General features: G+C 36.9%; 1 protein-coding gene across 5 annotated transcripts in view; it reads right to left on the bottom strand.

The window, feature by feature from the left end:
* Positions 1–19,091, bottom strand: part of CLCN3 (chloride voltage-gated channel 3) — a 68,599-nt gene that overhangs the window by 3,120 nt on the left and 46,388 nt on the right. For 3 of the 5 annotated variants that reach the window (XM_084519133.1, XM_084519134.1, XM_084519135.1), the window contains 10 exons: positions 18,752–18,851; positions 16,359–16,546; positions 15,539–15,661; positions 14,044–14,250; positions 12,610–12,690; positions 10,827–11,372; positions 6,556–6,742; positions 4,980–5,378; positions 4,013–4,229; positions 1,666–1,741 (listed from right to left, as the gene is read on the bottom strand). In XM_084519133.1, coding sequence (XP_084375259.1) covers positions 1,666–1,741; positions 4,013–4,229; positions 4,980–5,378; positions 6,556–6,742; positions 10,827–11,372; positions 12,610–12,690; positions 14,044–14,250; positions 15,539–15,661; positions 16,359–16,546; positions 18,752–18,851 — 2,124 coding nt within the window. The remainder of the gene's footprint in view (positions 1–1,665; positions 1,742–4,012; positions 4,230–4,979; positions 5,379–6,555; positions 6,743–10,826; positions 11,373–12,609; positions 12,691–14,043; positions 14,251–15,538; positions 15,662–16,358; positions 16,547–18,751; positions 18,852–19,091) is intronic. The other 2 variants (XM_084519136.1, XM_084519137.1) reach the window with 1 other exon arrangement.

The raw sequence follows: 19,091 nt of genomic DNA, 5'->3' as shown, positions 1-19,091 counted from the left end.
AATAAGAAACCAGAACAACATCTGTAGCCAAGTCCTTTTTGTTGACAGGGACAGAGCAAAAGTAAACAGCCTGATTTTCTTATTTAGACGAAAACATTTTATTAATCAAAATAGTGAATAACCACCAGTTTGTTAAAAGACAGCAATGCTGAGACACCACATTGGATGGTCTCTGACAGCTGCAGTCTACTTTAATGAAATACAAGTAATACAAGTAGAGACCATGACAATTTTTGTTTAACTTTGTTTCCACAAAAAAATGAAATTTTGATTAGCATATGCCAACAAAAATGTAAAAAAAGAGGGACAAAGAAAAAAGAGGTATGAAAAAGAAGTGATATTGATCCCATTACAAAAGGGATGAATGTGCCCGCCTAGCCATCAGAAGTGATGTATCACTTGATGGCCCAAATATCCTAATAGCAAATTGAACTCCTTTTTTTTTTTTTTTTTTTTTTTTTTAATCACAGGGATCTTTCCAGTCTGATGCACTGGCTCAGACAGAATATATGTTCATAGGAGCACACTGTATTCACCACAAAACTTTTGCAAAATAATCAATGGTTAACTAGGTTTTGGAGTGCACAGCTTTAGAAAATAAATAGAAAATAAGTATGTTTTCATTTTCAAATTTAGATACTGTGCTCTTATGACGGGGTCTTAATTGCTTTTTAAATTGTAATTTTGTGAAATATCAAAAAGGAAGAGACTGTCCAAAAGGGTAATATCACAGGAGAAGCAAAGAGCAGAATGAATGAGCCGCTGCCCTTGTTATTCCAGTTAGTACTTTATTTTTTTCTTATTAAAGGACGCATGAAATACTTGTGAAATATTAGCATAAAATGAGAACATAATTAGCATGTTTTGCACATAAGCAGCTAAACTTGGTGGGTAGGTTTAGTAGAAATGCAGCTATTGCAGAGCAACCCATATCCAAATTAAGAGAAGTCTATCTCATAACTAAGGTTAGATCACAACATTGTGGTTAAAACAGTATCTAGATTCTGAAGTAAATAGTAAATGTATTAGCACACCATTTAGTGGCTTAGGATTTCACTGGACTTTATAAAAGGGAGTACATTAGTTGCTGTAGGTAACAGCAGCAGAATCACAGGACTTCATATAAAATTGCAGGACTGTACTTGAAAATAAGAGTACTTCTAAAAATCATGTTGATAAATGGGGATTACAGAGAAGATCTAATGCTGCAATATATTAAAAACTTACTTGGCTTTGCTTCTCAAAAGATGCAATAGTTACTTTGCTATTTAGCAGCTATTTAAAGCTGTCAGAATCAGAAATTAGCATATATAGAATTTTTATTTCACATTATGAGGAAAAAAGGTATTCCTAGCTGTGTGCTTTCCCACCTAGGGAAATCAAAAGATCAACTAGATGGATCTACATGATCTGAAGAACAAAACATCAAAGTCTATTGTTTACCTTCCTTTAATGTTGTGACTAACAGTACGTCCACAGTTAACAGCCTGATTTGTACAAAAGGATTTTGCATACTGTTTTCTGTTATGGTTTCTTTAATACAAATTTTTAGTAATGGAGGATTTCATTGTTCAGCCGATGTCATAACAGTACTGAACAGTTCACAAGTTTCATGCTTCCTGACTTCTAATGTGTCTAATTATGAGATCTGATATATCTAATCACCAAGGGTTCGACGTGCTGCTTTAGTTGCTCGAGATGCTCTAATATGTTCTTCTTTGTGATGATCCCCAAGACAATCCTGAAACAGATCATGTTATGCTAATAACTGTGTGTGAAATCAAATAAAAAAATTCTAGTCATAACGAAAAAGGTTTAGAGTAGAGCAAAACTAAAAAATAAAATGGATTGCAAGAAAGCTAATGAGATAGTTAAGTGAAAAATGATTTGAAAGTCAGCACCCTTTCCCAGACTTGTGTTGTGTTTTTTTTTTTCTTTTTTGTCTGTCTTCTAAAATGCTCAATCTTCAACAACCCCAGAGCAATATGTTTCTCATACCAGGTACAAGTCAGGGAAGCATACATGTACTTCATCCCTTCTCCCAAATTCACCTCTCTTTTGATTTCAGTGGCACTGAAACTAAAATCTACTTTATTTCCTTTTGTTTACTTGTTATTTTCTCCTCACAACTACAGACAATTATGTGTACATGTATTTAACAAGACACACTAAATAACCAAAGTAATAACTGTCAAGTCACAGCAATTGAGGTTTGAAGCTGCACTACAAAGCAGCGTTATTTGGCATCCCCAGGAACAGACAAATTTCTTATTCACCATGGTATAAATCAATCCACTCCCTGGAATGGATGTTCTGGTCACAGCTAGAAAGAATCAGGTTCATCTTTATATAGATCTGTATCTCAGCAATTTCTGCACAGTTCTTATTTGTAACTGGATCAGAACCAGTAAGTTAATGTCTGTCTTCATGTCTACTCAATTTGCATGAAATTTGCCGAAATTTAATAGTCCTCCACACCCACATGACTATGTATCACTCAGAGTACTTTGCTGACCTTGTTGTAATGGATGACAAACTCATGGAAGACCACGAATTTGTAAACTGAAGTAGGACAACAAATAACGAGTGTCACGAAACGGCAAATTTTTAAAGTCATCCATACTTGCTGATACTTTATCATAAAGTGATTAAGAACTCGCAGTACAGTTTGACATAGCTTTACAAGACTCATCTTTCTTTAGAGTCAATTTTGACATCAACGTCAACATTTGAGCACTCAACCACAACAGAAGCTTTAAGATCGTAATATGTATCACTGAAGTTTTACCAACTCAAATTTCTCTGCACAAAACAGGAATAATTGCATGTCTGCACTGACTTCTAAGTGTCAGATCACGATGTCATTTCTCTCGCATAGGAAGGGTTTTAAAGAGCTACTTATACTTCTGAAAACAGCTATTTTTTATTTGATATATTTGATTTCCTATTTTTTAAGAAAAAAAGCACATATAAAATGCATCTGTTTTAAAATACACCTGAATAAACAAACTTGGAAATCAGTGCAGTATTTAAATATTTGCCACTTAGAGCAGCAGTCAACAGCAAAGCAAAAAAAATCCCACCCATATTTCAGGTTTCTTGATTTTGTCCCATGAACATAGATCCTAAATAATGTGGATTAAACGACAGCGTTTCACTTCTCAGGTGACTTAAAAGACATGCTAGAGAGAAAGCAAGATACTATGGCAGAAGCTGCAATGCTGTGTGTCAAGTGGTTAACACCCGTGATACAGGAAAGCAGAATGTTGAAGTAGAACAATACTTAGAAAAAGATCTTGTAATAAAAAAATAAATAAGAGACAATTTTAATGAACATTTAAACATGTTCAAAGATAGAACATGTTAAACATAGAACACAGTCTCTATGCCAAGGGCCAATTTATTTCATAGTAATCACATGACAACTCCCTACAGTCATATTTACAAACATCCAGATCTTGAGATTACTTTCTTGAAGTATTTTGAAGTGCAGAAGTAAAGATTGCAGACTGAAGTTTCAGAACTAGTGGCAGTTACTTAGTTTTCAGTATTTCAAATCTAATAGCCTGGTGGTAATTGTTGTTACCAAACTCTAGAAGAGGAGGTAGCGAACAGACCTTTCTCTCCCTTGCTTCTCATGAGCCCAGGTAAGCTCAACAGCTGATGTACTTCATATTGACAGAACACACCCAAGTAGGAAATACAGGCTGCCCCACATGAGACTAAATTTCTGTAGGACAAATTCTGTCTCCTCCACAAGTGAGTTGCACACGCAAAACTGTTGCTGAATGAAAGCTAGGTTTTTTTCAGAGCATCTTAAGACAACTACTTACAGCTACTGCCTGCTTAGTTGGAATACAAGGGAAGAGTGAGAATTTAAGTGCACACTGCACAGCACCTTCTTGACATACAGCACCAACTATATGGATCCAAATACCATGAAAGCTTTGATCCTAGAAGTGAAAATTACCGTGTCTAACTAAATGAACAGTATTGCTGCCACTTTACTCACCCGTTGTGTGTTACAAGGCACTGCCTCAAACCCAGCTTCCGGAAAATATCAACCACTATTTCCATGGGCGTGTGGTCTGTCACCGTGAAAGGGCTCATGTCAAGTATGCTTCTAAGCTTCAAAGGCCTAGGGCTTTCCGCTGGAAGCGATGGGGTATGCTGGGCAAAACAGACCCTGGAACTGCCAACAATCCCTTCCTGCTTCTTTCTAGCACTTTCTTTAAGAAAGAGGAGAGTTGGGGGGGGGAAGACAGGAGAAGAAGAAAAATGTTACATTCTTGGAGAAAGATGATTTAGCACAAACAGAAAATTCAATCAACACTACCAGGCTATGATATTGTTATTCTCTAGATGCTGATATCCTGATGTTGTGTTTCTATAAACATTGCTTCATCACCAAGAAGCACTCGTGCAGAAATCACAGCAGCCATCTACCATACAGGTGTAGCTACTGCCCCTCAGCACTCGGTAGCTATGTCAGCTACTACCCCTCTCACTCTAATAATTAACTTGCATTTACTGTGGAGAGATGGAAATGCTTAAAAACTATCATACAGTAAGCACACAGCTGCTGAAGAATCCGTCACAAAGAAAGCCTATCTCAGCTGATGGCTTCCCCCTGTAATGATGACAAATGCTGTCATTATCATCATCATAGAACAGCTCAGGTGCGAAGGGACCTTAAAGCCCACCCAGTTCCAACCCCTTGCCATGGGCAGGGACACCTCCCACCAGAGGTTGCCCAAAGCCCCACCCAGCCTGGCCTTGAGCACCTCCAGGGATGGGGCATCCACAGCTTCTCTGGGCAGCCTGTTCCACCCTCTGAGAGAAGAATTTCCTCCTAACATTAATCTAAATCTCCTCTCTTTTAGTTTAAAACCATTCCCCCTTGTCCTATCATTCAAGTTTTAAGCTTTAAAATCATTTCAATTAGAATATATAACAACAAAATATTGGAAGATAATTACCTATTGCGATAGTTAAATCTCTTCTTAAAGCAAAGCCCACCAGTCTCTGTGATTCTTTTGACATAATAACAGGAAAACCGTTATAGCTGGTTTCGTTGATCAAGTTTTCTATGTCTTCAACTGTCATATTATCCTGCGTCAGAACTGCTAACGGCGGATCACTTCTTCGAGGTCTCATTACATCAGCAGCCAGTGTTGTGTGAGTAAACTCCTCCTTTGCATCCAAGAAGGGATATCCATTCAGTCGGATGTGCGCCTCATAGATGCCTTCCCTACCAAAGGCATCTCCTACCCACTTACTGGTCATGACTGCAGCCATTAGGGGCACAATATATTCCAGCCCTCCTGTTAGTTCAAAGACAATAACTACCAGGGACACAGTCATCCTTGTCACGCCGCCTGCAAGAAAAATGGTAGCCATTAACATTCTAGAATCAAGTAATACTGAGTTTAGTTTTCCTGTCTTCCTGTTGAGAACTGCAAACATAACTTTGTGTTGTTCTTTCATGCAAACTATGAATTATGTCTTTTTTGAAGCCAATCTTAAAGTTAAAAATACTGAGAAATAAGGAGATCCAGTAAGACAATAATTTGGAAACAGAATGGTACTAATGCAGGGAAGGAACAACTAGCAATTCAACAGCTGGATTGTCCAAAGTATTAAGAATTTAATGCTGCTATTGAATCATAAAACTTAAAAAGAATTCTGAGCTGACTGAATCTTTCTTGACAATGACACAAGACATGGATTATATTTCTCTTTTATTAGTAAGATGTTTGTTCCACAAAGGTTTCTGATACCATATCTTTTTCATTCAATAAAAACACATGGTCCTTCTTTCAACACATTCAAAAGTGATTCTCGTTGAACTAATAAAAAAAAACGCCTCTCCAAGAACTACATTTATTCCTCTAGTGCATTTGATTGCTCAAATACTCTTCCTTCAGGAAGAAGACTACTTTTGGCAGAGCTGTACTAATACCTTTTAAGTTTAACTTCTAAGGTAACTAAATTAGGACAAGACCTTCAAAAATCTTCTAAGTTTAGGTGCCCAACTTCAGCCTCTTTAAGTGAAGATGATTTTCATCACTTCGTAAATCAGACTTCTTAAAAGTATGTCTAACCAGACTCCCCAAATCATTAGGCACTTCTGAAAGCTTTATTTACATTATGAATTTAAAGAACACTTGTTACAATTCATGCAGAAGTGGCAGCGGATCACATCACCTCCTTATAACAATTTCAACAGTACTTGACTCTTTAAGTCCTCTATACATTTCAAGAGCGTGTTTTCTGGCTGAAGTTGTAGTGACATCTATCGATGCCACAAAGAGACATCAAACACTACTATTTAGATTATTCTATTTCTCATCATATAATCAATTAAAATTTCATGTTGCTCTTCAGATCATAAGCATCTGATGGTTTTCTGTAGATAAGTGTAGTCTTCTGAAGAGAGGGAAGTCCACACGAGAAGATGTTCCAATACTGCCCATGTTTATACCTCCCTTTATTTTTCATTGTTATTTTGGTAACAGAAAACATCTGACATCTATTGTGTTGCAATTTAATTACCTAAGCATGCAGCAGCACCAACCATGGCATAAAGACCAGGTGTAATGCAGTCAGCTCCGACTTCACACCATTCTTTGAAAATGAACCAGTCGTGATGGTAGTAAGCCAGCTGCTCCACTGCAATTCCCACAATCCTTCCTGCTATGGCTCCAATTGCCATGCTAGGTATAAACAACCCAGATGGAACCTACAACGGAAACAGAAGAACTGCTGTCATGCTGAAGGGAACATATTTGATGTATATTTTTTAGAATCGGTGTGCTGTTGTTTGCTTTCCTTTTCCCTCCAAGAGAAATGCAAAGACTGAAACTGTTAAAAACACGTAAACTGACATCAAAAGGTTAGTAAAACTTAACACACACACAATGCTACTGATACTTCTGACGAACTTAGTTAGCTGAATCCATTTTATGAACACATTTACTTTGTATTTTACTGCATTTAAGAACAAACCTATTACCAATACAGGACCACAGACTATATTCTCAGTGCTAACAGCACAATTCTTTCCAATATATGTTTGCCCAGTCTGAGCTATGCTACTAGTACTGAAAACTTTTTGATTTCTGATTTCCCTTATTATACCTCACGTTCCTCTAAACCAACGTTCACTTACTAAACAAGCTTTGCACACAGCAGGATTGCCTTCAGAAGTTGCTTCCCAGCTCCTATAAATCAGATGACCAACAAAACAGGTCATTATAAAAGAAGCTTTGCTTACTATATCACAATTCTCCATATGAAGTAGTGCATATAGAACACTAAGTACACTAAGAAGCAGATAAACTGCTGTTAAAAAAAAAAAAGCAGTTAATATTACTGTTAAAACATAACAAAAAAATAAAAAAAACAACAAGCATGTTTCTGCTGTAATTTTAGTTATTTAATCTGTTTTTCTGTTATGAACTAGAACCTGGAAAGGCCACATCGCCTTGTCATAGCAGAATGGTTTAGGGAAATCTTACTGCAAGCTTGTATCAGTAGCAGCAAGAGTGAAAAGTGAGGGTCCATCTGAGAAACCACTGTTGTGAAAAAAAAAAAAAAAAAAAAAAAAAAAAAAAAAAAAAAAAAAAAAAACATACTGTACCTAAATGTATCATTAAACCAGAAAAGCCTGCTGCTTCTCCACACAGCATCTGTTGGTATCAGAAATACATTCCACTATGGCTGAGGTACAAATCTTAACCACAAATTGTAAAATTCTTACTTTGCGTCTGAACAAACCTAAACTCATCTTGTCAAAATAACTTCATTACAAAATCGCACTACTGGTATAATAGGAAACACCAATAATTTATTTTTTCCACTGCAGTGCTGCAAAATCTAAGTATTATTCAATTCCAAACTAGAGATTTTGCCCTGGAATCCAGTAGCTGATGCCAAAGTGTATTTCAGAACCTATTCACATTATTATATTATCAATATTTATGGTTGCAAATAATTTCTAACATGCAAACCAAGGACAAATCAATACACTAAAGCCTGTCTGAAAGTCAGCTGCATGAGTTTTGTTGAAAGGTTTACTAATCCTTCATTCCCATTCCTGAATTACCTCCTATTTCAGTGCTGATAGCAACAGTATTCCACGCTGTCATTTTAGCATAATATCCAAATCATGTATTTACACCACTACTACTATTGCCCACAATTGTGCTTCTAAGCCCCTTTTTAATTGTTAAAATACATTATTTTTCCTGATTAAAATTATTTCTTTGTGAACGGTACTATACCCTGAAAAAACTAGCATTTCAGACCTAAAAGTAGCTGAAAACATCTTTGAAACTGCCTAGATCCTAGTCTATTACATGAGCATGCCACAGAAATTCAGGCTCCAAATGGAAACTGCATCAAGATGGTTTCTTATTCTTTGTTAACATACACTTTTTTGCATCTACCTCCTCTTTTCATCACAAGTGGATAATGGTTACAGGTCTAACTGATCACAATTTCACAGTTGCATCCCTTTCCCCAAGCCTCAGAATCACGTCACAAAGCGGACAGCAACCTTCACACAGAAAGAGCAAGGAAAACCAAGTAGGTTCCACCTTGTCCCAACTACCTTTTCCAGTGCACGCCAGCCTAACTGAAGGTATCCATTAGAGAAAATGGTTTATACTCTGGCACATGCAACATCTTTGAAACAAGCAAGGAATCAGGATATATGTGCAAATTTCCACTTCTTTAGCAGTGTAGTTGGATACCAGTCCGGGTCTGAAAAAAAGCTGCAATCCCATCCCAAACTGTTCATCATCAGCAATTAAACGCGGTACAAGCCCACTGAAAATAAACAGTCCAGTATACACATATATTCTACATATGTATACAATCTATTTACTCTTGCAGTGTTGTTCCATGTTAAAGACTGAAAAATAAGTGCTGCCAATCAGCTTTCTGGCGATCCCTGTCCATTGCAGTAGAAGCAGCAGGAATCACCAGACCCCACAGGCAGCTGCGTCGCTTTGCTCACCTCACAGACCATCAGCTCCCAAGGGGAAGGGGCAGAACTTGTGTGTTTGCACATAGCTACAGCTCCAGGAGCAGACCTGGAGAATTCAGAGGATTTTAATCATGATTTAATGATTTCATGACCGACTCTTTTTCTTTCCTCTCACAGAAATAAAGCTCACAACATGAATAAATACTATATTCAAGTGACATTCCCTTCTCCAGATGCTGCCTGACATTTTAACCTGACATATGCTTCAAAGCTTCAGACAAATGTAGGTAGCACGATCCCATCAGTGACTGCAGCACAAATCCTTGCCTATTTGTAAAGTGGTAAATGTATTCTTACAACAGATTGCAAGTGCTAAAGGTATGAGAAAAGGAACCAAAACCAAATAAAAAGGAAGCTCTACCTTTCTGTGACTGAGTGAATTCTAACACACTAAGTGTGATCCTTTGCTGACAACTCCATGAGAAGGACAGATGCACATGAACAGAGGAATGCTAAGAGATAGAATTGAAGTTATAATACTTACATGGCAATAAATGTTGTAATGCTAAAAAGGCAGAGCCCTAGATAAGTGAAATTCTACACAACAGAACTGTAGAATGATAGGTGAAATTCTGACTTACGGAAGACTAACATTTCACGTATACCCAACACATTTATCTTACCCATCAAACAACATATGGAATATTACTTCAAATAACAGACTGCAACATATTCTCAAATACCAACAGGTGAGAAACACAAGAAAATATTGTTCTATCAATCACAGAATGGTTGGGGGTGGAAAGGAGCTCTCCAGATTGTCTAGCCCAATACCCACTCCCTTCTTAGTCCTGGTTCAAGCAGGGTCAACTACAGCCGGTTGCCCAGGATTGCATCGAATTACATCTTGAGCATCTCCAACGATGGAGATCCATAACTTCTCTGCATGACCTATTCCAGTGTTCAACCACCCCCATAATAAGTTGTTTTCTTATACATGCAATTATCGAATAGCAAGGTACACTGTCAGAAAATGGAGCTAGTTTAAACACAAATCCTGCTTTGCAGACATTCTGCAAGTCGTGTTTGTGTTAAGAAACATTTAATGTTGATGTAGCTGAAAAAAGTACAAAGGGAGCCTGAAAAGTCAGCTAACAGTGAAGGCGTGGCAGTTACAACATGCTGCTCAGAAAGCAGCCACTGGTTTGAGAATAGCTTGAAGGACTGATAAATGAAGTAACCAGGAAAGACAAAAAAAATAATTGTTTTGTAATGGAAAAGAAATTTCCAGTACAGTCACATGAAAAGAAGTCATGACATGCAATACTTGAAATTTCAGGAAAGAAATCATTACCAGCTCCTTTAGCCTGGGGTAATTACATTAATGTGGTAAGTGAGGAGAGGAGGTACAAAAGATGCAATAGTTCAAGAAATACAGCCTTTTTTGTTTTTCATGCGACAGTACTAAGGAACCCAAGTGGTCGTGTTTGACCTCAGCTGAGCTTGGCTTTTAGAAATTTTAAAATCACTCTCACTGTTCAGTCAGGCCCATACAGCCCTCCACCCACACAATTACTATTGTCTATAAAATCTAGCACCTATTTCTATTCCGCTGAACAAACAATGGGCTAGTTTGAATTCAATGAACCTTAACATTATTTTCTACAAGACGTGCTTATTAATCAACAGTAAAAGGTTTTGTTTTTTTCCCCATGAGACCCAAAACTACACATGAAAAAAAACTATAAATATGCTAGCTTTGAGAGATGGAAAATGAGAAAGGCAGTAATGAAATAATCGCAGCAGATGATGCAGCCAGAGCATTCACACTTACCTTGATACCAAAGGTGAAGACCGTCATGATTATTTTAAATATGAGTGCTAAACACAGCTGCCATATAGCTGAATAAACTCCGGTGCCTGCTGGGCGGTCAGGAATATCATCTACTATTTTGCTTGCATTCATATCATTTCTGTAGTCACAGAGGGAGGAGGATTCTAACGGCCCACAGTCTGTGAACAGCTCTTTAATAAGCTCACTGGTGTTTAGCCTTGTATATGGATTAGGAAATGCGATGACAGCTGTTATTGCTGCAACAATAATAACCTCCAGGACAGGGTACTTCCCAAATTTTGTAGATTTGCGTCGACGACACCATGCGATGTTTGCTCGAATGAAAAATGCTCCCCAGAGCCCACCAAATACTCCCAGAAGAATAAAAGGAAGCAGTTCAAATAGGTACCAAGGAGTGTGATATTCCACATAAAAAAGAACTAGGCGGCTATTACCAAAAGGATTGATGGACCTTAAAACAAATGCAGCTACTAAAGCAGCAAAAAATGATCTCCATAAAGTTTTCAGGGGGAAATAATAACTGACCTGCAAAAGGCAATACATGAGAATTGTTAGTGATCCAATTAAAAACACTGGAAAGACTGTTTCATGCATGTATTACAGTTCTGTTGCTCACATGTTATACATACTGAGGAAAAAAAGTCTTATAAGTATTATTCCAATCACTTGGAGCACTGGAGCTCCAGCATGCATTACATCTTTATAAAGCTCTAAAACAATTCATGCTTAGATCAGTTTCAAGAACTAAAGCAATACTGAAACCACTGCTGTCATAAGACGTAAGAAAAAACAGAGTCATTTATGCTTAAAACCTTCTCTGTTTAGAAGCATCTCTTCCAAGCATTCAACAAACACCAGATCGGGTATTAGCTGTTCTCTCAAATTTCCTGCCAATACCGTTTCACCTCCTTTCAGCCAACAGTGAAGGGTTTCTGGCAGATGTGTTTTTACAAAGTATCATTAAAACAACAACAATACAAATTTAAATACAACATTCAAGTTCACACTTCAGCCCCATACAAGGATTGAAATTTTGAGTTTTCTTCTCAGCCTGTTTTGTTTTTCAACAAAGTAATTCTTCAAAATCCCTTAATGATACAGAGGAAACTATACAAGGAAGTATACTTTCCTTCTTTCCCCCTTCCTCCCACTCAATTTTGAGATTTTTAGAAGACCATTAATGTAGGATTTCTTAAAAAAATGTTAATGATCTAAATAACATGTTTTTGAAACAAAAAATGCTGAAAACTAATTTAAAAAGAAACTTTTCTTAGTGAAAATAGTTTGATGGCCTCAATGGTTTTATTATAGTGTATTTGTTTTATTAATAGTTAATGTATTCAATTGTGTGTAGTGTCTGAAACTTTGAAGAAATGTTTTAAAAACTGCACTGTCATAGAACTGTCAAAGAGATTTCTAAAGCCTCTTACAAAATGAAAAAAGAAGTCCCACAATTTTCACTTTTTAGAATACATTTATAGAATGAAAGACTGGTGCCTCTCTCTATGTAAACTGTACTTATTGACCCAGCCATTCTCCAGAAAAATATACTTGAAAATAAAGCAAAGTTGACATTGATCCAAAGAAAAGAAAAAAAAAAAAAACTTAAGAAGTTTTCCTATAACAGGACTCATAATTTTGAAATGTGGGTCCTAAAATAACTTCTCTCAGGAAAAACTCCACAGCTTAAAGGAATCTGAAATTTTTCATACCAAAACATATTTTTAAATCATTTTTCTTTTAATGCCATCTCTTGACATACCTCCTCCAGACTGAAAAGGACTCCACCAATTGGGGCACCAAAGGCTACAGATACTCCTGCTGCTGAAGCAGCTGACAACACCTAGAAAAGACAGTAGATAAAGAATTTTTCACAGTCTGAGGTACGCTTTAAAAATGAAGGACACTATCTTATTACAGTTATCAGTTTCTTCTATGTTTCTATCTAGGACACAGACTTGGTAACAGAAATGCATCAGGTGAGCATATCAGAATGCTTTTAAGATGTGGCCAGCGCTCACAGCAGCTGCTGCTGAGGTACCAGCCACAATGAGGCCATGTACACTCCTCCAGGCACCCTCCCAAAAGAAGCCTGTGGTTCAATATGAAGCTGCTGATAGCAATTTTTTAAGAAATTGTAGCAAGCTTTCCCTGTACCAGAACACATAAGTAGTAAAGAAGTCCAGCTACTGTAAATATTACTCATTGCAAAGAAAAAAATCTGTGACAGACTATGCAGTTTTTAAATCAGTCCTGGAGATCTGCACTCAATAAAAAAAAAAAAAAAAAAAAAAAAAAAAAAGGCATAAGGTGAACTAAGATTAAAGAGAAATTATTAGGAAACAAAGAAGTGGATGGTCCTGCAGCATCACAGATGAGTAAAATTTAATGCACGAGGCTGGTTAAAGTGCATGTTAATTGTAACAGTATCAGACAGGTTCCTTGCAAGAACAGTGATACCTGAAGCACTTACATACCTGTGGAAGAACACACAGAGAAACTCCAAGAAATATCACACTCGAGATTAACAACGAAACCATGGAAAAGAAATTATTTACTTAAGAATACACAGCTTTGAAACTGGAAGTGAATCCAAGTTTCCTATACAGTGTGCAGTCTTCGTCGAGAATCATGGAAGTTGAGAGTGAGAACTACAGCACAGCTGGGAAAACACTTTCTTATTTCACAATATGGAGATTTTATTAAATTAAAAACAATGTTACATCTTGCTACTTACTATCATTACACTTGTTTTCAATAGTATGGCTCTTACTGCCAAAAAACCACAAAACAGGTAAAGAGCCAAAAACACTGTTGTCACCAACCCTTTCCCAGGAGTACTTTGTTCATGAGTTCAGAAATCCTCTGCTGTCCTCACACACAACTGGAGATGATTAGAAAAATATGGAGTCAAGAAGAAGAAGAAAGAATTTAAGGAAAAATGGAATGATCACTGAGATGGGAAAAATGCAGAAATGTTCTGACATGGAAACAGTTTGCCTTAGAGAACGCTAGGGATAATGCATAGATTTTAATCCAAGAAAGAACTATAGATAATTCAAGCCTAAGCACAATCTGAGAGAACAAATATCTTCTAAACTAATCAGTGTTTGGATTTTCTTTTTTTTTTTTTTTCTTTTAAACAAAACATATGGAAAATCAATACGTTCTAGAAACGGTTTTACAAAAAACTTACCTCTCGTTTTTTAGCTTCATTTGTGCTGTACTTTGGAAAGAGGTAGGAAAAAATATTCCCACAGCAGCAGGCAACATGTACCAAGGGACCTTCCTTTCCTAAACTCAAACCCGATGCTACAGCCAAGACTAAAGTGATGGTTTTTATCATCAAAGTCCACTTTCCCAGATAACCTCTGATGATGAAGCCACTCAAAATAGTTTTGATCTGGAAGAAAAAAATGCTACTGTATTCTACTTTCTTCAGTAAATAATTACTTTTATCATTTTAGACATGTAACTTCAAAAACAGCCTTTTCAAAGGGCTAACTTTGTGAGACATTAAAGCATGCATCATTCTGATTACTACACAGAGCCCATCTGGTTGCCAGAGGCTTTTCATTTGCAACTTACTGTACAACAGAGAACAATAATGTACAACAACATCATCAATTACATTTAGCAGAAAACGTATCTGCAGTGATTTCTAGGACTACATTCACTGGTTTATTATGTAAATTGTCAAGTGAAAGTCAGAAAACTCCTGAAGGAAAAAACAAACCTGCAAACACTATCGTGTTGCACTACACTACAACATCTCACCCTTGCATCAATTTCACCCTTTTCTGTTTTTCTGTATTTCCTGTTTTTCCTTCTACAGAAAAATACAGCAAAAGATTTGTTGACATAAAGATGGAAAAAATCAGCCTCCTTCACTATAAAGTGTCTTTCACTTTCCTAGGACTTGACTTTTCCTAACAATGTAACGTTACTGTAAATATGCCTGTATATAGAAAATAATACAGCTATTGAAGCAAAGAACAACACATCTATAAATAGGACATGCACAAAACACTGGCCAGCTGTGTCTAGAAAGTAAAGGTTATCTATATTTGGAGACCAATTTAGGATGAAATCTTTTCTGGAGTAACACCACAGATCTACTCGAGACTTACACAAAGGCAGGATTTCTCCTTCAATCTCTGCACTACAAATACATGGAAAATATTTACAGAATGAGTGAATAAATGTGCCTGACCAGAATTTTACTTTGTCGTCCCCCCCCCATCCCCCACTACACTCTGTGCATAGTTGCAGAGAGCAACTGTACAAAGATGAGTTTCCAGGGATACTACACAATTTGGTTTGAGAGTTGATTGTTGACCCACATTCTGTCAATGAACCTCTGCTCTCTGATCACTGCAGGGCAAGGATCGGAGGAGTGCTGGGAAATAACTCTTCAAAAGTTTACTCTTAGGCTAAGTATTTCCATAAAAAGTAGTCCAGCCACAAACACAAAGCAAAAACCTACGAACTCAGTACCTGAAGCTTCACAGCAGCTCCTTTTTTTCTTTCAGCCACAGTTAGCACAATCACATTATTTAAATTTGAATATTCATATTAAATTATTTTCAAGTCACAAAACCCTCCCTCTTGACTTCCCTCTGACTGTAAAACAGCAGGAATTTTCACACTAACATGAAACATCTGTAATGTAATTATTACTTCGACCTCACCTCAGGAATCCCAGAGCCACAGGCATACGGAGCAAACACCTTCACCAGAGACACTGCTAAGAAGGCAAAGCTCAAAGCCCAGAAAATGTACATTATGTAGTTCATTATGTATGAACCTGGCCCCTAAAGACAAAAAGAAAAGCACAAAAATACAGGAAATGTCAGAATACAAACCTGACGTAGGAATAGTCACTACTTAAAATAACAGAGAGGAAAAGCATAGTCCTTTGCACATCAGCAAAGTCTGGGTTATACAAGTTAGCGTTCTAAGACTTCACATTAACAACAAAAAATAAATTAAAAAATAAAATAAACATAGAATCATAGAATATCCTGAGTTGGAAGGGACCCATAAGGATCACTGAGTCTAACTCCTGTCTCCACAAAGGTCTACGCAAAAGCTGTACCCATAGTACAGCACCTAGTAGCTATAAAATACTTCAGATCTACTGAATACTAAGTATTCTTTATCAAAAAAGATTTTATGGTAGAAAAAAATAAAAGCAATATTCTTAGTTATCTAAGGACAACACAGACTTCACTTCTTTTTTTGTTTGTTTGTTTAGTATGATCAAGAATAAAAATTCCTGTTGTTAACAGTTCTATATTCTCCTTATAACTTCTTTACACCTGCAATACATTAAGTCCTCTTGCAGTACATAAAATGCACATTTATTAGAGCATAAATGATTAATCAATTAAAATGCTGAAAAACTGAGCAATAGGAGAATCCAAACCCCAATTTAGTACCCTGGTCTTAAGACCATTCTTTTCTTTGCTCAGTAGAGCAAATGCCTTCAAAGAAGGGGCATATACTTACCTCTGCTTGCCCAATTATTAATTCTGCCCATGTTTTCCACTGTGGACATTTATCTCTCTCTTCAAACGTGGTCTCATTTGAACCCCAACAACACTGTTCATGGTTAAACCAAAAAGCACTAAGGCAAATGCCTTCCTTTAAGTCAGTCATCCAGTCAGCAGCAATATCGATTAATCCTGCCAGTGCCCCTGTTGTAGAAACAGTTCTGCATTAATGTTCTAGGAAGTGGAAATAATAAAAGCAGCTAAAATGAAGTGGGATGGCATTAGCTTATATAAACTGAAATTACAGAAAGCCTAGAGAAAATGACATTTAAAACATTACTGATTTTGAGGAATATATTGCATTTGCAGTATAGTAGGATATTTGATGAAGAATCTGGTACCTTGTGTTATTTCCCAAGTTGGATCCCAGAATCACTCAAAATCCCAGCATGGCTGAGGTTGGTAGAGATCTCTGGAGGTCCTCTGGTCCAAGCCCCTGCTCCCAGAGCAGGCTGCCCAGGACTGTGTCCAGGAGGCTTCAGAAGATCTCCAAGGAGAGCGACCATAGCCTCTGTACATCAACCTGTTACCAGTGCTCTATCAACTGCAAAGCACAGGAGTGCCTCCTGATGCTTAGATGGAACCTCTTGTTCCATCGAGTTTCTGCCCACTCCCTCCTGTCCTGGCTCTGGACACCACTGAAAGGAGCCTGGCTTCATCTTCTTTGCACGCTCCTTTAGGTATTTATAGACATTGATGAGATCTCCCCCCGAGCCTTCTGTTCTCCAGGCTGCACAGGCCCAGCTCGTTTGGCCACTACTCACAGGAGAGGTGCTGCAGACCCTCCACTGGACCTTCTCCAGTATGTCTAACTGTCTCATACCTGAGGGCCCAGAAAGATATATTTTTTTGTTTTAATCCCTACGCCATACTTCTCCAGCAGTCCACTGACACTACAGAGTTAAGAGTCAAAAGATGACCGCAATATTTTTCTGACAAAAGAGACAATATACCTTCTGACACAGTATCTTACTATGCCTCAAAGAACTCATGAACTATTTTAGTACATTTTGTAAATATATATTAAAAAAAATAATAATTCTTACTTTGCCAACAAGGGTTTTAGAACATCATAAATAGAAGGCCATACAAACCCTGATGACATTCATGTAATAGATACACAACATGGTGTATTTCCATAACATGGTGAGCATGTAAACCTCCTACTACAGGTAACAAGCAGCAAGGATGCTAAGCACTTCTCCAACTCAAAGCTTTTTTTTTTTTAAAAAAAAAAAAAATTAAAAATATTTACAAAAACAAAATACCTTTTTCATGGTACTGCAAAACTGCATCTGAAGTTAGTATTTTTGAGAATGCGTGCAATTGTTAATTAGTTATAATTTCCTATTTTTAAGGTATTATTCGCTACCAGAAAAAGTTGTCTGGAAACAGCCCCCAGGCTTACTTGTATGAACTGGTAGCAGAGAACTAACTCTGGTTCACATTTACTAATTTCCGTGTATCATCAGTTTAAGATTCTGGGCCAAACAAGGTCTAAGTCAGTATTTCAGTGGAACAGAATTTAAACTACATTAATTGAAATACATAAAGTAAGACCTTCTCCTGGAAGAAATCAAGGTTGTACCATTTGAGATTCACTGGACACATACAACATAAAACAACTGAAACTGCAAAAGCTGAGCAATATTCATGGCCAGAATTTGCTAGCTTTGGTGCTCTGAAGCACGGTAAAGCTATTTTAATAGACATTGCAGCTTTGGAGGGGGAGAAAAAAACACACAAGAAAACAACACTGCACTTTCCCACTCAAATTAACATCAGCAATTTCCAGCAATTATACACTCCCACTTTGTATATTCAGAGGTATATAAACATGCTACACATTTTGCATATATATTAATTTATATGTGATTTGTGAGAGTGATTATGTATATATTTAAGTAGTAATTATACACTTCCCATGCCTTTTAACAGACATTTCTATATTCTGCAACTAATCAAATCCTCCTAGGACTTAGATCTAATATTTCTGTTTAAAATACTTGTTTGGAAAAACTGAGCAAAACATTTGCAACCTCTTGCTTCTGCATATTTTGGTCACCTGAAACTGTGTGTGCTGCTAGCCAGTGACACTGCATCACTGTGCAGCCACAAACTATCAAACAATTTTAGCTATAAAAACTCATCCTAAAATAAACCAAGTGGTAAAGTGTTTTGTTTCCCTTAATAAATCCTCTCCCCCAAAACACTAAGGTCTGTATATCAAGATAGTGACTCTTTTCCTCCCTTAATGAAATTATAACACTAGCCTGAACTAGCTCTTACCCAAGTTGGTGAATAATACACAAATGAAATGTAAAGAAATACTCTCTTTTTTAAGGTTACCTGATGCCAAGCCAGTTAGTGTGACTACGAGCCATCCTGACCATGCATCATACAAGCTTTTTGTCATCTCCCATGCTGATTCTTTCTTCTTGCTGTTAATCTGCAAAGAGAAATCATTATGAATAGTTGCACTTGTTTTTTTAATAATAGGAGAAAAAAGTATGTATAAGTAACTGTGTGATGCAAACTGCAGGCAAATATACCCACTCTTTAAGCTACAAGCATTCTCCCAGTATTGCTGCATAAAAAAACTTATTTAATCAGATATCTAGTAACTGACAGAGGAAGGAATATTTAATTTGAAAACTAAAACCCAAAAATTGCACATTAGGAAAAATGA

Source organism: Aythya ferina (genome assembly GCF_964211825.1).
Source record: "Aythya ferina genome assembly, chromosome: 4".
NCBI lineage: Eukaryota > Metazoa > Chordata > Aves > Anseriformes > Anatidae > Aythya > Aythya ferina.
Note: the sequence above shows the minus strand (reverse complement) of the source record. Positions and strands in the feature narration are given on the sequence as shown.